Source organism: Sorex araneus, chromosome 2 (genome assembly GCF_027595985.1).
Source record: "Sorex araneus isolate mSorAra2 chromosome 2, mSorAra2.pri, whole genome shotgun sequence".
In the NCBI taxonomy this organism is placed as follows: domain Eukaryota; kingdom Metazoa; phylum Chordata; class Mammalia; order Eulipotyphla; family Soricidae; genus Sorex; species Sorex araneus.
In genome coordinates, this window is record NC_073303.1 from 235,971,672 (window position 1) to 235,994,172 (window position 22,501).

At 57.9% G+C, this 22,501-nt stretch overlaps 2 protein-coding genes across 7 annotated transcripts; one reads left to right on the plus strand and one right to left on the minus strand.

The window, feature by feature from the left end:
- Positions 1-414: 414 nt before the first annotated feature.
- Positions 415-13,617, plus strand: CREB3L3 (cAMP responsive element binding protein 3 like 3). Of its 2 annotated transcripts, none has more exons than XM_004619506.2 (10): positions 415-693; positions 1,601-1,729; positions 2,762-3,020; positions 4,404-4,516; positions 7,718-7,855; positions 9,637-9,743; positions 11,190-11,258; positions 12,163-12,247; positions 12,458-12,554; positions 13,025-13,617. In XM_004619506.2, exons 1-10 carry the CDS (start codon positions 631-633, stop codon positions 13,342-13,344), a joined length of 1,380 nt encoding a protein of 459 aa, XP_004619563.2. In that variant the 5' UTR covers positions 415-630; the 3' UTR covers positions 13,345-13,617. The 2 variants fall into 2 exon arrangements, with proteins under 2 accessions (XP_004619563.2, XP_054983993.1); XM_055128018.1 differs by having other exon boundaries at positions 2,765-3,020.
- Positions 13,618-14,645: 1,028 nt separating this feature from the next.
- On the minus strand, positions 14,646-20,648 carry SIRT6 (sirtuin 6). Of its 5 annotated transcripts, none has more exons than XM_004619424.2 (8): positions 20,533-20,648; positions 19,660-19,787; positions 17,963-18,145; positions 17,528-17,587; positions 16,375-16,470; positions 16,195-16,275; positions 15,653-15,776; positions 14,646-15,544 (listed from the first exon to the last, which is right to left on the minus strand). In XM_004619424.2, exons 1-8 carry the CDS (start codon positions 20,596-20,598, stop codon positions 15,224-15,226), a joined length of 1,059 nt encoding a protein of 352 aa, XP_004619481.1. In that variant the 5' UTR covers positions 20,599-20,648; the 3' UTR covers positions 14,646-15,223. The 5 variants fall into 5 exon arrangements, with proteins under 5 accessions (XP_004619481.1, XP_054982629.1, XP_054982628.1 ...); XM_055126654.1 differs by having other exon boundaries at positions 19,713-19,787; positions 20,533-20,596; XM_055126653.1 differs by lacking the exon at positions 17,963-18,145.
- Between the last annotated feature and the right edge of the window lie 1,853 nt (positions 20,649-22,501).

Genomic DNA, 22,501 nt, shown 5'->3' on the forward strand with positions numbered 1-22,501 from the left:
CCCCCCCAAACACTGCTTGGGAGCCCCTTAAAAAAGATTTAAAAGGTCTAGATGGCACGTGAAGGAGAAGGACTCGTGGGTGGGGGAGGAATGCTTATAGGATGGAGGGGGCTCCTCAGAAGACTTGAACTGGTCCCCTTGGAAATGTGCGCGGCGGGCAAGGACCAGCCAGATCCGCCGAGCTACTCTCGGGGGATCCTGGGCGGAACTGGATCCCGACGGGATCCCTGGAGGATCTCGGGGAAACCGGATCCCAAGGACGACAACACCGCCGCGGAGAAACAGTCCCGGAAAGTAGGGGAGAGGTCATGGCAGAGCTGGGGCGCCCCAGACTTCGGCCTTTGCTCCCGGCGGCTGGAAAAGTATAAAGCAGGGGGTGGGGGGGCCGAGAACCACCACACGCACTAAAAAACAACGTGATAACGGGTCTCCCCGCCCCTCCCCTAGCGCGCCCGCCTTTCATTGGTCCGACTGCTTGTCCGTCCTCCGCCTCCACCAATCATCTTCCAGGCGGGGGTCTAGGCCCTCCCCGGGAGTATTTCAGCGCCTTTTGCGGGTGGTGACCCAGTTCCTGAGACCAGCCCGCAACCCTGGTGGCGGGGGCTGGACCTGCTGCTGCCCAGAGCCGAGATGCAGACAGCGCTGGAGCCTGAGGTGACCGAGCTCCTGCATGGGGACGTGGTGGTGGAAAAGGTGAGTCCTGGGCGGTTCTGGGGGCTGGGGGGAGAGTCTGGAGGCTACGAAGCGTCCCCCTTGCACAGGTGGGAACATTGAGGTCCATGGAGAGAACTCGAACTTGCAGAGCCAGAGACATAGAACAGCAGCTCGGACACCTGCCTGACGCGACTTAGCCTGGTTCGATCTCCGGCATCCCTTAGAGTGCCCCCTGAGCACAGCCAGAACTGCTCCCTGAGCACAGAGCCGAGAGTCCCACCAGGTGTAGCCCTCGAACTCCACCAAAGAAAAATGATCAAACTTATAGCCCACCCCCCACCCCTACGTCCCTACCTGGGACAGGTTGAAAATGCAAAACGAAGGGCCAAAGCTATAGCATAGTGGGGAGGGGCCTTGCCGACCTGGGTTCGATCCCCCGGCATCCCATAGGGTCCCCTGAGCCCGGCCAGGAGTGAGCCCTGAGCACAGAGCCAGGAGTCAGCTCTAAGCACCACCGGGTGTGGCCCCAAAACCAAAACCAAAATACACACACACACACTCACTCACACATACTCACACACAAGCAAAAAAGTTTGTTGAATCAGCGAAGTGGATGGAATCCCGTGGTGTCACTTTGGCACTTGGTACAAAAACGAAGGAACGTAGAAATGTGATCTCCAGCTCCGGAGGGAAGGCGCTGGCCTTGCACACCTGTGAGCCGGGTTCAGTGCCTGGCACCCCATAAGGTCCCCTGAGCATTGCCAGGAGTGATTCCTGAGCACTGCTAAATGAGCCCTCCACCCAAAAGAGGAGGGAAAAAGGAAAAAAAAAAGAACAATTTCTTATGCCCTTTGGGCCAGCCCGTTTATAGGGATCTGGGACCAGGGCACAGCGGGCCGTGGGGCAGGAGCGGGCAGCCCTCACACCCCTCCCTTCCTCTCCCCAGATGGCCACTTCCCTTTGCACCATGGGGCCCCTGGACAGCCTGGAGCTCCTGGACCTGCTGTTCGACGGGCAGGACGGGATCCTGAGGCATGTGGAGATGGGCGCAGACTGGAGGCCCGCCGAGGACCAGGTACGGCTGCGCGTTCCCTCAGCTCCAGGCTGGGGTTCAGTTCCCCCCACCCGCCCGACGGGGGCTCCGTTTTAGACAAACATGTTGCTGTGTGGGGCCTCTGCCCTGACCCCCAAAGAGGCTAGTGGTGACCGGCAGAGGGAAAAAAAAATTGCTCCGAGACGGGCAGTAACTTGGCTGGGGCCACACAGCAGTTTGAACTCGAGTCCAAACTCGAATTCCGGAGCCAGAGAGATAATACAGGGGTGAAGGTGCGGGGCTGTGCTGGTTTTTCTTTTTCCTTTCTCTCTCTCTTTTTGGCTCGTTGGGTCAGACCCGGGCATGCTCAGAGGTGACTCCTGGCTCTGCACTCAGGAATCACTCCTGGCGGTGCTCGGGAGACATTCTTGGGGTGCTGGGGATCGAATCTGGGTTGGCCGCGTGCAAAGCAAATGCCTTCTCCGCCGTTCTGTCACACTGGCCCCTGTGCCTGGTTTCAACTGGTATCACATGTTACCCACCAAGCACAGAATCAGAAGTAGACTACACCTCCCCCCCAAAAAACCCAACAAAAAACAGGTGGCCGGAGTGATAGTGCAGTGGGTAGAGCGTTTGCCTTGCACGCAGATGGCTTGGGATACATCCCTGGGATACTATAGGGTCCTGAGTAGAGAGCCAGGAGCTACCCCTGAGCATCACTAGGTGTGGCCCCCAAAAACCAAAAAATTAAAAAAAAAAGAATGAAAGAAAAGGAAAGGAAAAGAAGAGTGAAAAGGTCCGGGGGTGGGGTGGGGCTGGAGCGATAGCACAGCGGGTAGGGCGTTTGCCTTGCACGCAGCCGACCCGGGTTTGATTCCCAGCATCCCATATGTTCCCCTGAGCACCGCCAGGAGTAATTCCTGAGTGCAGAGCCAGGGGAATAACCCCTGTACATCACCAGGTGTGACCCAAAAAGCAAAAAAAAAAAAAAAAAAAAGTCCAGAGAGGGTGCTTGGTTTTCCCAAGTCACACAGCACCAGACAACTGTCTCACCCTGCTCTCCTCTGTCCCCAGCAGGCACTGAATTGCCCGGACTCTGAAGATTTCTTCAACACCATCCTGGGCTCCGGGCATTCGGTGACCAGCTCCCCACAGTGGTCCCCTGCAGCCAGCGACAGTGGCATCTCGGAAGATCTGCCCTCTGACCCCCAAGACACCCCTCCGAGAAGTGGGTCTGCTGTCAGCCCCTCCTACCATGCTGCCCCCCCGGGCCCCTCCCAGCCGCCCGGGCCGGCGGCCCCCCTGCATGAGGCCTCCGTGGCCATTGACCTGGGTGAGTGCTCACCACGGCCCCTTCGAGAGGTTCAGGGTCAGGAACCTCTTAAGACTGAGCCCCCCCCGCCCCCACCCCCCCACGCCGCCCGAGGCCCAGCTGGGAGCTGCCAAAGCCAGGAGCAGCCTCAGGTGGGGAGGAAGGGGGAGCGGACCGGCTGTGTAGAAGGAGATAACACAAGGCCTGAATGATAGCACGGCAAGGAGGGCGCTGGCCTTGCACATCACTGACCTGGGTTCAATCCCCGCCGTCCCACAGGGTCCCTGAGCCAGGAATAATTCCTGAGTGCAGAGCCAGGAGTCAGCCCTGAGCACTGCCAGGTGTGGCCCGAACTTAAAAAAAAGAAAACAGGGGCTGGAGTGATAGCACAGCCGGTAGGGCATTTACCTTGCATGTGGCCGACCCGGGTTCAATTCCCGGCATCCCATAGGGTCCCCCGAGCACCGCCAGGAGTAATTCCTGAGTGCAGAGCCGGGAGTAACCCCTGAGCATCACTGGGTGTGACCCAAAAAAGCAAAAAAAAAATTTCACAAATGAAATAAAAGGGTCACAGATGGGGCTGGAGTACCAGGACAGCAGGGAGGGTCTTGGCCTTGCACGCACTAACCCCGGTTCGATCCCTGGCATCCCAGAGGGTTCCCCGAGCCCTGAGTACCGAGCGAGAGTGAGCCATGAGCATCACTGACTGTGGCCCCAAAACAGAAAAAAAGAACACATCCCAGTAGGACCTCTGAGCTTGCCAAGGGGGATCAGATCTCATGGTGCTCAGGCCAACTCCTGGCTCTGTGCTCCGGGATGACTCCTGACAGCTCTGGGGACCCTGTGAGGTGCCGGGGATGGAGCCGGGTCTGCTGCCTGCAAGGCCAGGCCCTGTGCTGTCTGTAACTTCCGGAGAAAGTGGTGCTGAAGCTGAGGAGCAGAGAGGTGGAGTCACTTACTCAAGGCCACACAGCCCCGACGCCTCCCTCCCCAGAGTCAGGAGGAGAATTCTGGGTACCTGACTCCAGGCTGCCCTGGACCTCACCTCTCCGGGCCCAGTCACCCAGTGGAAGGAGACCAGAGGGGAACCAGACACAGCCCCCTTCTCCCCACTGCCCTACCCCAGGGCGCTGACACTCTCCCTGCTGAGTGGACAGCGGCTCCCTTGTCTACCTCCTGATAGGTCTGGGTTCCCATCTTCCAGCAGAGGGGACACCGATGTCCCTGCCACCACGGCTATCCGCTTTCAAACCAGGCCTCCGGGGGAAGGGTCTAGGCTATGCCTCTTGAGCACTTGGAATCCAGCCGGGGAACCTGCCTGGAGGCGGCGGCAGAAGCAGGGATGTCAGGGTTGCCCTCCTGACCCTCCCTGTCCCTGTCTCCACCCCCGCCCACCCTGGTCAGAAATGTGGAGCCCGGAAGTGTACCCGGAGGAGCATGCAGAGCTGGCAGACGCATCACCACGCTACAATCTCACTGTGAAGGACCTTCTCCTCTCTGGCAGTGGCGGGGACCCGGTGAGCAGGGGGACCCTGTGCACCCCCCACGTACCCCAGAGCTGGGGCTCCAAGGAGTCTTCGTCCTATGAGATTTGGGCGGTTGAATCACAGAGGGGGCTTAGGGGTCATCGAGGCCAAGCCCTTAGCGCCCTATTCTCCTGGGCTGGGGTTAAGAAAGTTCCACAGGGGGGGAGGGGGGGACGGGAAACAGTGGGGAGGGCCGACCCAGCTTCAATCCCTGTTGTCCCATATGGCCCCGAGCACCATCAGCAGTGATTCCTGAGTGCAGAGCCAGGAGTAACCCCTGAGCATCGTTGTGTGTGACCCAAAGAAACCAAAAAAAAAAAAAATGTTCTGCAGGAACCAGAGCCAGAGTACAGCGTGGAGAGCTCTGTCCTTGCACACTGCTGACACGGGTTCACTCTCCAGCAACCCAGAATAGCCCCTTTTTGGGTGTGACCCAAAAAGCAAAAAAAAAATAAAGGGGGGGGAGGGAGAGAGAGAGAAAGGGGGGGAGAGAGGGAGGGAGAGAAGGAAGGAGAGGGAGGGAGGGAGCTTTCTCTATAGGCTGAGCCCAGGTTTTGCGTGTTGGCAGCTCAGGTTCCAGCCTTGGTTCAACATTTGTATCACCACCACCAAGCACCATCAGGAGTGGCCACCCAACTCCCCCAATATAAACTTAAAAAAATTAAAGTTAATGGGGCTGGAGCGATAGCACAGTGGGGAGGGCATTTGCCTCGCACGCAGCCAATCCAGATTCGATTCCCAGCATCCCATATGGTCCCCTGAGCACCGCCAGAGGTAATTTCTGAGTGCAGAGTCAGGAGTGACCCCTGTGCATCACCAGGTGTAACCCAAACAGCAAAAAACAAACAAACAAAAAATGCACTGCCTTTCATGCACAGCCCTCCTGGGGACTGACGCTCTTAGGGGTACAGATGAGGAAACTGGCTCAGAGAGGTTTGGGAATCTGCCCAGAGACACACAGCAGCAGAAGCCTCCCTCCCTGGGCGGGCCTGTCTGGGCCTCTGCCTTGGGGCTGAGAGTCATTTGTCCTCTCCAGGGCTTTGCACACCCCCTACACTACACATGCTCACCCCTTCTGTGTGACCCCCCACCCTCAATGAGAACATTTTTTGAAAAATGAAGTTAGGGCGCTAGAGCAGTAGGACAGCGGGGAGGGTGTTTGCCTTGCATGCGACTGACCTGGGTTAGATCCCCAGAGCTCCATATCATCCCCCTAGCACATTCAGGAGTCACTTTTGAGCAGCGCCACTTGGCATGGCTTCCCCCAAAAACACAGCAAAAAGAAATGTCTGCCTCAGAGAGGTTGATCCACCAACCCAATATCACACTGCCAGCAATTTTGTTTGAGGACCACCCTCAGAGGTGCTCAGGAGCAGCTCCCTGCTCAGTGCTCGGGGGGACTCTGTGGTGCTGGACATCAGACATGGGCTCCCACATGCAAAGGCTGAGCTCTGGGCTTTTTTCTCCCGCTCTTTCTTTTTTTTTTTTTTTTTTGCTTTTTTTTTTGGGTCACACCCGGCAATGCACAGGGGTCATTCCTGGCTCATGCACTCAGGAATTACCCCTGGTGGTGCTCAGGGGACCATATGGGATGCTGGGATTCGAACCCGGGTCGGCCGCGTGCAAGGCAAACGCCCTACCCACTGTGCTATCGCTCCAGCCCCCTCCTCCCACTCTTTCACTGAGACTTGAACTCCAGTTGGTCTGACCCGGCAAGCTCCAGGCAGGACTGCCGTGCTCTCCCGAAAGTGAAGGCCATGACTGGTGGACAACCTCTGGGAATGCAGGGGAAGACAGGCTGGAGGGAGTGGGATGCCACGGCAGATCCAGGAAGGCTTCCTGGAGGAGGTGAAAATTCAGCAGGCCTGGAATGCTAGCGAAGGGGTGGCCAACTTTGGGTTTTTTGTTTGTTTGGGGAGCCACACTCTGGCTACGCTCAGGACTTACTCCTGCTGCTGCACTCAGGCATTACTCCGGGTGGAGCGCAGGGCTCCATAGGTTAGCGCTGGGGCTGGAACCCGGACTGGACGCATGCTGGGCAAATAGCCTCTCTGCGGTGCTGCCGTTCTGGCCCCCCATGGTCCACTTGGGGAATGAGAATGGGTTACTGTCCAGCAGGAGAGGAGAAAGCAAGGGGATGTGGCAGGAACCTGATAAAAGTTAAAAACATATATTTCTTTTTTGGTTTTTGGGCCTTTCCTGGCAGCCCTTAGGGTACCATCTGAGATGCTGGGATTAAACCTGCTGTGCCATGTACCAGGCAAGCCCCTTCTCTATTGTAACATATCTCTGGCACCTCAAAAAGACTTTTTTTGGGGGCCTGGAGTGATAGCACAGCGGGTAGGGTGTTTGCCTTGCATGCGGCCGACCCGGGTTCGATTCCCAGCATCCCATATGGTCCCCCGAGCACCGCCAGGGGTGATTCCTGAGTGCAGAGCCAGGAGTAACCCCTGAGCATCTCCAGGTGTGACCCAAAAAGCAAAAAAAAACCAAAAAACTTTTTTGGGGGCATACTCAACAGTGCTCAGAGTCACTCTTGGCTCTGCCATCAGGGATCGCTCCCGGCAGACTCTATGGGAAGCAGGAGATTGAATCTGGGTTGGTCACATGCAAGATAAGCGCCCTCCCTGCTGTACAGGGTCCACACCCAGTGGTGTTCAGACCTTACTCCTGGTTCTGTGCTGAGGGGTGCTGGGGGACCATATGGGATGCTGAAGATCAAAACCCAGATCAGCCGCTGTCCTATTGCCCCCCCCTTTTTTAAATTTTTGGGTCACACCTAGCAATGCTCAGGGGTTGCTCCAGGCTCTGCACTTAGGAATTACTCCTGGCGGTGTTCAGAGGCCATATGGGGTGCTGGGAATCAAACCTGGGTCGGCCGCGTGCAAGGCAAATGCCCCCTGTTGCCCTTTTAAGCCTCTACAGAAGCTGGGATTCTTCCTTGAGTGCTGATGTGAGCTTTGGGTTCGATCCAGGGCAGGGCCAGGTCCCCAGGCATCCTGGATGTGACCCCCAGCCCCCAGAGATAGATCTTCAGCCTCCCAGGAATGGAATCTGGGGTGGGGGGGAGGGCTGGTGCCGTGGGTGCTGGAAGCCGTATCGCATTGCGGGGGTTCTCAGCTGCTCGGGCGCCCCCCTAGCATCTCCTGCCCTCCCTGACGCCGCCCTCTCTCTCCCTGATCTTCCCGGCAGCAACAGCTTCACCCCACAGCCCCTCACCTGCTGCGCCCGGGAAATGGACACAGCCAGGAGCTGGTGTTGACGGAGGATGAGAAGAAGCTTCTCGCTAAAGAAGGAATCACGTTGCCCACCCAGCTGCCCCTCACTAAGGTGAGCTGGGACGGGGGACCCACGGGGTGGGGGTGAGGGCGACAATTCTCAAATTTATTTCCCGCAGCTGCCCAGAGGTTCCATTCAGGGCTCAGGTATGTCTGGGTAAATCGGTCACCAGGTAGGGAGCACCGCCCTCTACCGTCCAAAGCGAGGTAGTGCAGGGGAAAGGCATTTGCAAGCCGCGGAACCAGCATCGCCAGGCGCGCAGCAATCTCCAAAATTAATAATAATAATAATAATAATAATGGACTGTCTTCCCATTGTTCATAGATATACTTGAGCGGGCACCAGTAATGTCTCCATTTTGAGACTTGTTACTGTTTTTGACATATTGGTAGCTTGCCAGGCTCTGCCATGAGGGCGGGATACTCTCGGTATCCCGCTGGGGTCTCTGAGAGGGACGAAGGAATCGAACCCGGGTCGGTTTTTCGGGGATTGCGGTATAAATACCGGTAGGCCAAATGCCCTACCTGCTGTGCTATTCCTCCAGCCTCAGGCGGCTCCTCCTCCCCCTCCCCCTCCCCCTCCCCCTCCCCCTCCTCCTCCTCCTCCTCCTCACAGCGGGTTAGTCGTTTGCCTTGCACGTGGCCGACCCGGGTTTGATTTCCAGCATCCCATAGGATCCCCCAAGCATCGCCAGGAGTAATTCCTGAGTGCAGAGCCAGGAGTAACCCCTAACCCCTGTGCATTGCCAGATGTGACTCAAAAAGCAAAAAAAAAAGGAAGCCTTCAGGCCGAAGCGATAGTACAGCGGGGAGGGTGCTTGCCTTGCACGCAATCCCCGAAATACCATAGGGTCCGCAGAGCACCATCCTGAGTGAAGTCAGGAGTAAGCCCTGAGCACCGCCACATGCAGCCCCACACCCCTACCGCTCCCCCCAAAAAAGCATTTTCCAGGCCAGAGGGACCTGGGACGCCAGCTTTTCCTTCTTTCTCTTATTGGCTTTAGGGCCACCAGCAGTGAGTCTGAAAATATTATTCATTTTGTTCATGTAATTAATTATTATGATTTTGCTTGTTTGGGGTCACACTTGGCTGTGCTCAGGGCTTTTGGCTCTGCACTCAGGGATCAGTTCTGGCAGGGCTGGGGGGCCCCTATGGGCTGCGTGGGATCCAGCCCAGGTCAACCACGTGAAAGACAAGCGCCCTCCCCGCCGGACTGTCTCTCCAGGCCCAGGTTATTTATTCTTGAAAAGTGCCGGGCGCACTACCATTTTTTTCCCAGTTTGTCACCACTTGGGGAATGGGCTACCTCTTCCCATGTTTCCACCCGCGCCCCCCAAATCACAGAGGCTGGGGGGTGCTGTGGACGCCCTGCACAGAGACCCTCCCAGCGGACCTGCTTTGAGGCGCCTCCAGCAAAAAAAGCCGTTGGACAGTGGCGGGATATTAGAGTATTGCCGGGTGCTGGGGAAGGTGCTATTACCAGACATGGCCAGGAGGGGGCGCAGTGGCATCGCTGCGCCAGACTCGCCGCACACTTTTCCTAGAGATTGTGCAGAGAATTAGTGAGCAGAGGGAAGCTGGTGTTTCAATCCTCAGGGCTGTGCCTCCGAGGTTCCCTGGGAAAAAAATGATTTGAGCTTTTTGGGGTTCAGGTCACAGAGCAGACAGACCTTCGAGATTCCCTCAACCGCCTCCCTCCACGTGTGTGTGTGTGTGTGTGTGTACACCTGGCGGTACTCAGGGCTTACTCCTGGCTCTGCTCCGGAATTTCTCACGGCAGGGCTTGGAGGACCCTACTCTGGCCCCAACCTTTTCCCCCCTTTTTTGGGCAGAATGAGGAGCGAGTGCTGAAAAAAATCCGCCGGAAAATCCGGAACAAGCAGTCTGCTCAAGAGAGCCGAAAGAAGAAAAAGGAATATATTGATGGCCTGGAGACTCGGTAAGGGCTGGGGGCTTTGCACCCTAATTGTGTGTGTGTGTGACACGGAGAGGGGGTGGGGTGGGGGGAGTACCATATGTGGGGAAGATTGAAGCCCAGAGAGGGGTGGAATGTGACTAAGCTCAGGATGCTTAAGGGCTGTCAAAATGTTTGTTTTGTTGGGGCTGGAGTGATAGCACAGTGGGTAGAGTGTTTACTTTGCATGTGGCTGACCTGGGTTCGATTCCCAGCATCCCTGAGCACCGCCAGGAGTAACTCCTGAGTGCAGAGCCAGGAGTAAGCCCTGGGCATCGCCAGGTGTGACAAAAAAAAAGCAAAAAAACCTGTCTTTTTTGTTGTCTGTCTGTCTGTCTGTCTCTCTCTCAGACGTTTGACAGGAATTACAAGAGTGTAAAGATACCCAGAGTCCTGTGAGGGTTTGGAGAGCGGGGGGGTATCCCTTGATGTTTGAGAAGGTTCCAGATGGACAACACAGAGTGAGAGTTCCCTAACTAAATAATTTAGGGCGTGGGGTCCCAGAACAGTACTCCAGAGTCAGGGGGGTGCTGGCTTTGCACAGGATTCACCCAGGTTTGAATCCCAGCACCCCAGATCGCCCGCTGAGCCCAACAAGAGTGATCACTGAGCACAGACCCAGAAGTAAACCCTGAGCACAGCTAGGTGTGACAACGAAACAAATTTAAAAAATTTAAATGTTGGGTCTGGAGTGATCGTACAGTGGGTAGAACGTTTGCCTTGCCTGCACGTGGCCAGGGTTTGATTCCCAGCATCCCATATGGTCCCCCAAGCACCGCCAGGAGTAATTCCTGAATGCAGAGCCAGGAGTAACCCCTGAGCATCACTGGGTGTGATCCAAAAAGCCAAAAAAATTTTTTTCTGTACTCTCTTTGTCCCCATACTTTATTTATTTATTTTTGGCTTATTTGGTCATGCCGTCAATGCTCAGAGGTTCCTCCTGGCTCTGCTGTCAGGAATTACTCCTAGCGGTGCTTAGGAAACCCTGTAGGATGCTGGAGATGAAACCAGGTTGGCTGGTTGCAAAGCAAATGCCCTTCTTGCTGTGCTGTCACACCAGCCCATCCCATATTAAAAAAAAAAGAGAGAGACATTAGGGGCTGCAACCATAACACAATGGGGAGGGCATCTACCTGGCACACAGCTGACCTGGCTTTGAGCCCTGGCGTCCCAAAGCTTCCCTAAGTACTACTAGGAGTGATCCCTGAGCACAGAGCCAGGAGTAACTTCTGAGTACCTCAGGTATGGCCACCAACCAAAAATAAATCACAAGATAAAGTAAAATGAAGACATCACAGATGGGGCAGTGAGATGTGATTCAGCAGCATGGTCTGCCCGTACTTCCCACTTCTTTCCACATCTTTCTGGGACCTGATCCTTCACCTGCTCCCGATGGGTTGATGGATGACCCATGGCACTTTGTCCTTCCAGGATGTCCGCCTGCACGGCCCAGAACCAGGAACTTCAGAGGAAGGTCTTACACCTCGAGAAGCAGAACCTGTGAGTGTTGTCTCATTGGGGACAGAAGATGGGAGGAAGTGGCTTCCAGAGTCCCTAGCAGGGGGGCAGCCCTGAGGGAGGGCCAGGTCAAGCCTCAGCTGATGCTCCTTAGGGATCCACTGAGAGGAGGGGATTTGGACCTGGGGCTTTGAGGGTTGCAGAGGAGTTCGCTGAGGTGGGCGTAGGAATGGAGGGAATGTGCGGAATGTGCTCATAATGGTCAAAGTTTTTTACCGAGTGTAAAAAACCACAGTGGAGGACTGGCGGGGGAGGGCACTTGCTTTGTACTCAGCCAACCCAGGTTCAATCTACGGCTTCCCATCAGGTCCCCAGAGCACCACCAGGAATAATTCCTGAGTGCAGAGCCAGGAGTAATCCCTGAGCATCGCCCCTGGTGTGACCCAAAAAAGAAAAAAAAAAAAAAAAAAAGAAAAACCTTCCTGGGGCTTCTGAGAAATGTGCCCTTTCAGGAGTCGGGGGTGCAGAAGCGGGAACCGGCCTCCAGGTGGCGCCAGATGGGCCGTCTGGGTTTGGGCTGGGGGTGCCACAGGGCTTATAGAAGGAAGGAAACTGGATCTCAGCCAAGCATGGGCACCCCCAAGTGGTCTGGGAGGGGCTGGAGCGATAGTACAGCGGGTAGGGCATTTGCCTTGCACGTGGGCAACCTGGGTTCGATTCCCAGCATCCCATATGGTCCCCCTGAGCATCGCCAGGAGTAATTCCTGAGTGTAGAGCCAGGAGTAACCCCTGAGCATTGCTGGGTGTGACACAAGAAGCCAAAATAATAATAATAATAATAATAATAGTAATAATAATAATAATAATAATAATAATAAAACAAGTGGTCTGGGAGCCAGGTTTCATTCCCAGGGGGGCTCAACCAACGTACCCACCCCCACATCAGGTCCCTTTTGGAGCAGCTGAAAAAGCTTCAGGCCACCGTACTCCAGTCCACCGGCAAGTCAGCCCAGACTGGCACTTGCATAGCGGTAAGTCCTGCACCCCAACTCCATGCGCCCCCCCCAAAAAAAAAACAAATTGGGGTCCTGGGTAGGCCTTGGTGGTGGTCCTGGTGGGGAAGTGGTTGCGGCAGGGACCTGGCCCAGAGCCCCAGGTGAAGTACCATTCAGTTTCCTGGGGCTGTTTGCCTGTAAGACGGGCATGCTCAGGGGAGGGGGACCCCACCCCGTCTCCCCCAGGTCCTGCTGCTCTCTTTCGCCCTCATCGTCCTCCCCTCCATCAGCCCCTTCACTTTCCACAAAGCCGAGAACCCCGGGGACTTCGCACCTGTCCGAGGTAGGTGAGCTGGGGGGTGCCACCCCGCCTTTCCCCCCCACCCTGTGGGTCCACCTTATCCTAAACCCTCTGTTTCCCCCCACACTGGGTCCCAGGGAAGGGGAATTTGTGTCTTGGGATAGTCAGAGGGAGGGAGAGTTATTCCAGACAAATGTAAATGTGCTCAAGCAACCCCCCTCCCCCCCCAAAAAAAAACCAACCCCAGATATATATAGATCTGCTCCTGCAAATCTGGAACATTAACAGAGAAGCAAAGGAAAACAGTGAAGGTGTGGGACGGAGGGAGAGGAGGTGGGGAGATGAAACGGAAAGAGGTGAGGAGAGTAAATAAACACAGCTACAACATGCCCTGGGCAAGCACTGACCCTGGCTCAGAAGGGACAGCCTGTGCTAAGGTCCTGGGGCAGGAAAGGTAGTCTGTTGGCAGCGCATTTTCTCCCCAAGGCTCATCAGTCATCACCCCCTTTTAGTTTTCTCCCGAACTCTGAACAACAACGCTGCATCCCGCGTGGCCCCAGACACTCTGCCAAGTTCGGGAAGCTCAGGAGATCTACCCCAGGGGAGCACACCCCAGGAAGGGGCCCCAGGAAGTCCCAGGACGCACTGGGCAGCCCAGGACTGGCTGGATCTGGGCAACTCAACTGAGCAGCTGAATAACTTGAGCCTGATGGCCGGCGAGTTCTTGGGGAGGCTGAATCTGGCCGTTCTGCTGGGCTGGGCCTCGCCTGAGCCCGCACTGGGCCAGGGCCTTGTGGGGTTGGAGGCCACAGTGGCTGGGGAAGAGCTCTGAGCAGCACCCCTGGAGCGCGGCCCCCTCCTTCCCCCACCTCGGGCCTTGCAGCTGGAAGGGCCAGGCAGGCCCTGGACACTGGAGGTGAGCCGGACAGACAGACAGACAGCGGAGAGGCCAGAATGGCGAGCCCCGCCCCTCCGCTCGGGACTATGGGATGATCAGCCACAGGGGGGGAGCGGGAAACACTCGGCCTGAGAAACGGGCAGACCCCGAGGGCGCACGTGCGCGCTGAGCTCCCAGCCTGGTGCTGGAGACGCCGCCTTTGCAAAAACCGCCCCCAATAAAAGGTTTTTGGCACAAAACCGGTAGCGCGCTGGCGGTGTGGGGCGGGTCTGAAGCTGCATCTGGAGGGGGCCGGGCTGGACGGCCCAGGATGCTGGGGAGGGAGGTGCTGGGGGCTCGTCCCTCTGCCTGGTTGGAGCTGGGGTGCGGGATGCGTCTTCAGCACCTCGGAGAGCGGCAGCGCACGGGGTGCTCAGAGCCAGCTCAGGATCCGCGACCCGCTGGGAGGCCCTTCAGGGGGTGTTTTGTGCAGGGGGGGCGAAGTGGGGTGGTGTGCTGTTGGAAAGGCTGTCCTCCCGGGGTGGCTGGGCGACCCCTGCCCCCTGCTCCTATTACGGAGGAAAATGGTGCCACGAAGGTGGCAGTGGTGTGTGTGGCGGGGAGGGGTTGTGTATGTGTGTAGATTGTGACCTAGGCGCGACCTTTTACTCCCAGACAGTCCTGGCGGGAAGGCAGATGCTATAAAGCCAGCACAGAGGGGGATGGAGCCCTAGCACAGAGGGTCAGGTAGCCAACCTTGCAGGCAGCCGACCTGGGTTCGATGCCCAGCATCCTATAGGGTCCCCCAAGCCCCACCAGGAGCAATTCCTGAGAAAGCCAGAGTAACCCCTGAGCATCGCCAGGTGTGGACCCCAAACCAAACAACAACAACAATCCCATGCAAACAGGTATGCCGTGGCAAACAAGGCTCCACAGTGCCAAACGGTTGGCATCACCTTTTTCTTTTTTTCTTTTTTGGGTCACACCCAGCGATGCTTAGGGGTTGCTCCTGGCTCTCACTTAGGAATTACTCCTGGCAGTGCTGGGGGGAGGGACCATATGGGATGCCAGGATTGAACCTAGGTCGGCTGCATGCAAGGCAAACGCCCTCCCCACTGTACAATCACTCCAGCCCTTGGCATCACCCTTCTAGGCCCCCAGGCTGCAGCTCCAGGGTGCAGGGGGCCCACCCTCCCCCCAGACCCTCAGGGCACCAGAATTCCGCACAGGATTGTGGGTTCAAACTAAGACCAGACTCAGGTGCAAGTTGTTTTTATTGCATTGAAGAAGTTTCCAGAAGCCATTGAGTCCTTGGCCTCCTCTCTTTGGCCGCCAAAGGCAGTGCAAGCCTTGGGGGTCCGTCACCACAAGAAGTTTGGATCCTTGAAGGGGGGTATTGTTTGGGGGGCTCTGCTTTCCTTCCCTCTCTGACAGGCCCTGAAAGGAGTTTGGGGGAGCACTGTGGGGGTCCAGGGGAGCTGAGGAAGTGAATGCCCTTCGGCTGGAAGAAACACCTCCCCGCCCACAGCGGGTCCTGTGCCTAGTTGCAGGGGAGAGCAGGGCCTGGGGTGTCAGCTCCGGGAGGGAGGGAGACATTCCTTCTCAGCCCCCATCGGAGACCTTTAGAGCCAAAGGAAGAGATGCAGATTTCCGGGGTGTCTACCCCGGGGAGGGGGGTCCCGGAGCCCAGCTCTCAGCACCCTGCATTTTCCTGCCCCTGCGCCCTGGACAGATCCAAGTAACAAAGTGAGAGCAGTAAGAGATTTAAAAAGAAAAAAAAAAAGGAATTCAGGGATTTTACAAAACAAAGTCCCACCCTCCCCGGACCCCCTGGTCAGCTGGGGCCTACCTCCTCGGCTTTCACCCTTTTGGAGGACCTGTGGGGGGCGGGGCTGTCCGGCCGCTCCCTTTTGGGGCTGGTGGGCCCCGAGCCGTTCTGATGCGCGCAGGGTTCTTGCTTGGGGCTGGCGGCGGCGGAGGTGGGGGCTTCGTCCTTGGGCTCCAGTTTGGGGGCCGGTGGGCGGGGCAGCGGGGGCAGCGCGCGCTCCACCACGTGGGGCCCATCCCAGGCGGGGATTTCCAGGCCCAGGTGTTTCATGAGCCGGCTCATGACCTCGTCCACATAGCCATGGATCCGCAGATCGGCCTGGCGGTCCTACAAGGCGCGGGAGAGGCGTTTAGCAGATGCAGGGGCGTGTGTGTTTGGGGGGGCGGAAGGAGGGAAGTGCGTGGGTGTCCTGGGCAGGGCTCCAAAGGCACTTACGTGCTTGGTGGGCTGCAGGTTGACGATGACCAGCCGGCCACCTCGGCGCTTGGTGGCCAAGGGTAGGTTCCCGCTAGGCCGGATTTGCAGGGATGTGCCCAGCGTGATGGACAGGTCTGCGTTCCTGGGGACAGAGGCAATGTTATTCTGGCCACACTCCCCAATGGAGGGTCTCTGCAGGCTCCTCCCCCAGGATGGACGGGCGTGGTCTCTGCAAGGCTCCCCAGGCGGGGTTTCTGCAAGGCTCCGCCCCCAGATTGCAGGGGGCAGGGTCTCTGCAAGGCTCCTCCCCCAGGCCACGGGGGCGGGGCCTCTGTAGGGCTCCTCCCCAGGCTGTAGGGGCGGGGTCTCTGGCAGAGCAGTCTCTGCAGGGCTCCTCTCCAGGATGCAGTCATGCTAGGCTCTGTGTGAACCCCAAGCCCAGGGTCATGACAGGAAGGTGAGCTCTGTGGGCCCCCCTCCTCCAGGAAGCTTTCCGTTCAACCTCCAGTGCTCCTGCCACCCCATCATCCCGGCCCTGGGCTGCTTTGGGGGGTTCGGACCTGCTGGCCTCATCGGCGAGAGTGAGGTCCCGGTCGGGCAGGGCGTCTTCCCAATCCAGGATGGTGTCTCTCAGCTCGCCCCTGTGTTGGCAGGGTGGGGTGTTAGTCCGCATGGAGCCACCACTCCCTGGTCGGGGGGTGGGGAGGGGAGGTTGCAGGCGGGGGTGGGGGCTCACTCACCTGCAGGCCCGCAGCCCCCGGGCCTTGGCCACAGTGCAGAGCCGGCCCGTGGCCTTGAGGCCCATACTGCCCACTACGGTGTCCCGGACGTACTGCCTGTGCCAGGAATAGGGGGGACGGGGGATCAGCCCCATATGCCCGCATCCGGTACCCGGAGTCCCCACCCTACAGTCCCACCCTGTGTGGCTCTTGCTCTCTGGGGAGGGGTTGGGGGAGCCGTCTCCCTGGGAAGTGCGGGGCACAGAAGCAGAATCTGAATCAGAGCTGACACACATTCGGGATTCCAGAGGGGTGAATGATTGACACTGGGCAATGATGGACAGGCTGGCGTCCTGCCCCCTGGAGGCGGGACTAACCAAAAGCCCCGCCCCTAAGGGGGTGTCTGTATTTCTCCGCACCCTCCGTAGATGCCCCTCTCCATCTTATCCAACCCTCAAGGCTTCCAAAGGATCCACCAACAAAACAGAGAAGGAAGGAAAAGCAAACCATGGAAATGGTCCCCTGGGTCAAGTCCAGACCTCTCCCTCCTTTTCTTATTGGGGGCGGAGTAGAGTTCCCAAGCAATGCTCAGGGGATAGGGTCAAGGTGGTGAGGTTCAGGGGCTGGGGGTGAAACGGGGGCCACACACACACACACACACACACACACACACACACACACACAACACACACACACACACACACACACAACACACACACCATGCTCTTCTGATTCCAACGCCATCTCCCTGGCCTCGCCTCCTGCCTTTGTCAATAAAGTTTTATTGGCACCCGCTGTGTGTGGACAAGGGGGGGGTGCGTGCTTTCCTGCTGCTGGGGCAGAGACCCAGAGAAGGGGTCTCACACCCCACTATTCCAGAAGGGACTAGGGTTGAGTCTTCAGGAAGAAGGGGTCAGGCTCTAATAGCACTGGCCAATGCCGCTAAGCCTGAATACCCCTGCAGGACCCCAGAGGAACTCGTCTGGAAAGAGGGTCCTTGCAGAGCTAGTGAGTATAAGGTGGGTCCCCAAGGTTCACCTGGCGAAGCACTGTGTCCTTTTAAGAGGCAGCCCAGGGCCCAGGCCTGGCATATCTTAGATATGCCCAGGAGAGCCCAGCCTGGGGAGGGACAGAGAGGGGACCACCCCCAGCCTCCTGCAGGGCCCGCACTCACGTCTTACACTTGGCACACTCCTCTATAAACATGTTGCCGTGAAGCTCCGCCAACTTGTCCCTGGAGGTGGAGAAGAAAGGGTTGAGGGATGACGGAGTGTGCTTCAAGCCCTCCTCCTCCAGGAAGCCTTCCAGGACCCCCTCTTGGAGGTTCCTCCAGCATCTGGGTCTGCCCTCCTACAGGGTGCACAATATCTGATGCCAGGCGTGACCCGGAGGCGGAAAATTCTAAACTGCACTTGGGATCTGAACTCCCACAGCTGGGTTGGGAAGGTCTGCAAAGGGCAGGGGTTGAGTATATGTGTGTGTGTGTGTGTGTGTGTGTGTGTGTGTCCCCGCTTCTGCGCCCTCGCTGGGCCATACGGTCCCATGCCCATCGGCCTCTGCGCAGAGTGGGCAGGGGCTGCCCTGGCGCCCCACCCCTCGGCAGACTGACCTGGGGAAGCCGGAGCGGACGTGCAGCCCGTCCACGTTCTGGCTGACCAGGAACTGCAGCAGCCCCACGCGCTCCAGCTGCACCAGCGCCATGTGCGTCAGGCTGGGCCGGGCGGTCTCGAAGGTGGTGTCAAAAGTGGGGGTCAGGCCCCGCTCCTCCATCGTCCACACGCCATGGGGGCCCCTGAAGGCAGCAGGGATGTGGGGGAGACAGTGGGCGACGACGAGGGATTGGCAGATGGGGAGGATGGGGGGGGAAAGGTGAGAGCAGAGACAGGAGCGGGGGAGAAGTGGGTTGGGTGGAAGGAGAAAACATGGGGTGCACAGGCAAAGCCACCCCCACTGACAGCAGGCAGACAGAGCCATACGCTGGGGGGTACTGGGGCCCCTGGTGTACCCCCACTTTGCCTCAGGACAGTCCTTGATTATGGAGGGGCAAGGGATGCCCTATGAGGTCATGCTCTGTGGCGCTGAGGTGGAGGAGGTCATGACTGGTACTGTGTGGAGGGTGAGGCTTCCTGGAAGAGGAGGGCTTTCCTGTGTCTTGCATGCTGAGAGGGGAGAGCAGTGCCAGTGACCTTCCGGGGCGTTGGCAATAGGCTGTGTGTGTGTGTGTGTGTGTGTGTGTGAAGCCTTGGGGAAAGTAAAAAAATGCAATAGTGGGGACGCAGCGATGGCTCTGCGGAGTGGACGTTTGCCTTGCACGCAGTCAACCCGGGTTCTATCCCCAGCACCCCATAGGGCCCCAGGGCACCTCCAGGAGGGATTCCTGAGTTCAGAGCCAGGAATAAAGACCTGAACACCACCAGATGTGGCCCCAAACCAAAAAAATGCAACAGATTGAGAGACAGGGCTGCCAACTCAGCACTCAGAGGGGCCGCTTTGGGGCCCACCAGTTTGAAGCCGGGGGGACCTGGGTTATTGCTGATTTTCACACTCTTTTACAGGCGATGAGACAGGTTCAGATGGTTAAACCATTTTTTTTTTTTTTTGCTTTTGCTTTTTGGGTCACACCCAGCGATGCTCAGGGGTTACTCCTGGCTCAGGAATTACTCCTGGCGGTGCTTGGGGGACCATATGGGATGCCGAGGATCGAACCCGGGTCGGCCGCGTGCAAGGCAAACGCCCTACCCGCTGTGCTATCACTCCGGCCCCTGGTTAAACCATTTGTGATGCCTAATAGATAAAAAAATATCTGGGGAGGGGATAGAGACGTAGTCCAGCGGGCGAGGAACTCGCTTTGCTGTGCACGTTCACGTTTGCTCCCTGGTATCCCTTAGGGGACCCTCAGTCCCGCCAGGGGTGATCCCTGAGGGCAGAGCCAGGAGACAGCCCTGAGCACGAGCTGGGTGTGACCCCAGCAAAAGAAAAAGAAAGAAAAACATCCTTGGTCCCAGGGGGCCAGCCGGTAGGGTCTCAGACGTGACCACGCCCTCGTCCAGAATCCCCATCTCCCAGACGCGCCCCAAGGCCTCCGGAAACTTGGAAGGCGCGAAAGAAAAAAGGAAAAATAAACGATTGGGTAAGTAGCAGTAACGTGACCCCGGTTCTGGCCAATAGGACAACAGAATGTGCTTGGAGTGTCGGGTGCGGGTGCGCCTTAAAGGGGCCTCGGGTGCGCCTTAAAGGGGCCGCTCCTGAACGGGGACGGGTCCTGACCAGTCCCTAATCCCCGAGGGATCCCTCATGCCCCTGGACCTGAAGTCGGGGATGCCTGAGGCAGTGCTGATGCCCGCGCCTGTGTGGAATACCACGTTGGTGGACTGCCAGACCAGCTGCGCCAGCTCCCACACTTTCCTCTCCAACTCCTCCGGAGGGTCGAAGATCTGCGAGGGGGGATGAGGATGCAGAAGGTGGGGAGGGATGGCAAGCCAGTGGTCACAGTGCAGGGCTGGGGGGTGCACTGTAAGGGGTGGGGGCAACCTGAGCTTCGCCTTCAAGGAGGGGGAGCCCCTGAGAAATACAGGCGGAGGACTCCAAGCTTGTCACCCCCCAGCCAGAGAAGTAGACGGCTCAGTAGGAGGACATTAGCACAATAAACAGAGGGGGAAAGGCAACAATCGGGAGTGGGGCGTCATCTCCCTGATGCATCCAGCTGTTGAGTTTCACTGCAACCCCGCCCACACACACACTTATCAGAGCCAGCCTCCAGCAAGCGCTCAATAAGTGCTTGCAGGAGAGAAATCCCCCGGTCTAGAAGCAGATCAAATGCACGAGTCAGAACTAGGTTATATGGAGTGGGGACCAGCTCCCCTGCGTTGACAGAGGGGAGAACCACAGTGGCACAGGGGTGATTGGGATAATCCCACCCCTCTAATTGGGCCCCGCTCAGGATCTCAACACGTGCACCCTCCCCCACACACACACACACGCCCAGTCCTACTCTGGATCCCAGCACAGCTGTCCCTAGGTGCGGGCCGGGAAGTCCCTCCCATTGTCTAGCCTTTGAGCCTCTTGAGATTCCCACAATGCCCCAGGGCCGCTCGGTCCCGCCCACCCCGCGGGCCGCTGGGGTGGGGGAGGGGCGGCAGTGGGGACCCCACCCCCACACCGGTCCCCGTCCGCGCTCACCTCGGGGAGTCCGCACTTGCCCTTGTCCGCGTACGGCGAAAGCCCCGCCGCGTAGTTCACCGACATCCTTCGCCGCCCCGCCGGGAACAATAAAGTTTCCCTTGTTGCGGCCGCTTCCGCCGGAAAAGGGGACGGGACGGAGAAAGAGGCGGGGCCGCGCGTTCCGCGCCCACGCGCTCGGCGGCCCCACCCAAGGCGCATGCGCTGATGCCGCGGGCGCCATCTTGACTGCTGGCAAGGGACCGCCCGCTGCCCATCATTCTCTCATCTCCTGTGTGGGGCGGCCAAGGTGCTGTCCACGGAGCCTGAATCTGGAGTGGCTGTCCACGTGTGCATTCTTCCGGCACCAGTTACATGAGGGGCGTTTTTTTTTAACAATTTTTTTTCTTTAATAAATAAGTGAACTGACTGGCAAGTACCACCAGAAGAACCCCCTCCTACTTCACCCTGCCCCGCGTGCTCTCAGACCTGCTCCTGATCCAGGCTCTTTCCCAGTGCAGTTCTGAAGCTTACGAGATTACAAATGCAGTTTCCTCGTGCTTGATGTGGGGCTTGGGGCGCCCCACCAGGAAGGACCTTGTGCCTTTTTGTTGTTTTGTGTGGGGGCCACATCTAGGGATGCTCAGGGCTTTCTCCTGGATCTGTGCTCAGGGTTCATTACTGGCGGTGCTCCGGGGGCCCAAAGGGGTGCCTGGGGTGGGACTTGGGTGTGCCGCGTGCAAGGCAGATAGATGCCCTCCCCTCTGTAGCATGGCTCCGACCCCTGGAGCATTTGCCTTGAATGCTGGGTTTGAAGCCCTGAACCATAAGCCTGGCAGTTCACATACCAGCCCTAAGCGGGGAGCAGCCTCCAGCACTGCTAAACAAATGAGAAAAAGAAACGCATGCTAAGCACCTACTGTGTGCAGGGGAGACCCCGAAGGAAGTGAAGATATAATCAGATGACTAGGTAAGGGGAGTCAGAGAAGGTACCCAGTCTTGGGCATCTGGGAAGGCTTTCTGGAGGAGGAGGTATCTCAGCCAATCTTTGAACAGTGCCAGAGAGATAATTCGAACAGGTTTGCTTCACATGTAAGAAGCCCAGGTCCTATGCTGTGTACACGTGTTTCCCAGGAGACTGCATGGGTGCAAACTGCAGACTTCCGTTCACTGCAACTTAGGGGCTGAATGAATTCAAGAAAGAGATCTGGGGTCAGAGAGATAGTCCAGGGTTAAAATACTGGCTTGCCCATGGCCAACCCAGAGCCATCCCCAGCACCAGATAGGGGTTCCCCGAGCACCGCCAGGAGAGAGCCGGGAAGGCAGAGCCGGGAGTAAGCACTGAACATTGCTGGGGTGGGGGGAAGCCAAAAAGCAAACAAACAAAATATATATGCGTTTTAATACATGGAAAACTAAGTCGGGGGTGGGGGGCTGGCTTCCTGAGATGTGCTGTCTTATCTGAAACCTAAACAAAGCATAGGATTAGTCCTGAGGGGGAGGGCAAGGGTGATCTTCCTTGTCTATTATCCATCTCTGGCTGGGTTTCATCCAGAGCACCCCAGGATGTGGCCTCCCCAAACAAACAAAATCTGAACTCTGAGTAGGATGGAGGTGAGGCGGGGGATGAAGTGGAGGGGAGGGGGCAGTCCCGCGAGCGGGTTCCCAGGCCCAGGAGCCGTGAGCGCTGAGGCTGCCGGGAACTGAGGAGGGCTGGTCCCCTGAAACTGCAGTGGGTTTGGCAGAGACCACGGGGAAAGGACCTGGGCGTCTTCCCACCGGCGCCCGCTGGCCAACGGGCAGCCCTGCTGCGAGCCTGTCCCCTCCCTCTGCTCATCCCCGGCCCCCTGGGGTGGCCGCAGGGCTCAGAGCTGATCGGGTGTCGGAGCTGAGCGCAGGGAGCTGCTGGTGGCTGGCCGAGAGCGGTAACAGGAGCCGCACTGGGCACAGTGGCCTGAGGCTGGAGTCACCGCAGCTGGAGGAGGTAGGA

Excerpts from the sequence above, each read along its gene's own strand:
- CREB3L3 (XM_004619506.2), top strand. The coding sequence starts at position 631 with ATGCAGACAGCGCTGGAGCCTGAGGTGACCGAGCTCCTGCATGGGGAC. Across the intron at positions 1,730-2,761 it reads GGAGGCCCGCCGAGGACCAG|CAGGCACTGAATTGCCCGGA; the intron begins GTACGGCTGCGC and ends CTCTGTCCCCAG. Across the intron at positions 11,259-12,162 it reads CACCTCGAGAAGCAGAACCT|GTCCCTTTTGGAGCAGCTGA; the intron begins GTGAGTGTTGTC and ends CCCCCACATCAG.
- SIRT6 (XM_004619424.2), bottom strand. The coding sequence starts at position 20,598 with ATGTCGGTGAACTACGCGGCGGGGCTTTCGCCGTACGCGGACAAGGGC. Across the intron at positions 17,588-17,962 it reads GTCCGCTCCGGCTTCCCCAG|GGACAAGTTGGCGGAGCTTC; the intron begins GTCAGTCTGCCG and ends CTCCACCTCCAG. Across the intron at positions 16,471-17,527 it reads GAGTGTGCCAAGTGTAAGAC|GCAGTACGTCCGGGACACCG; the intron begins GTGAGTGCGGGC and ends TTCCTGGCACAG.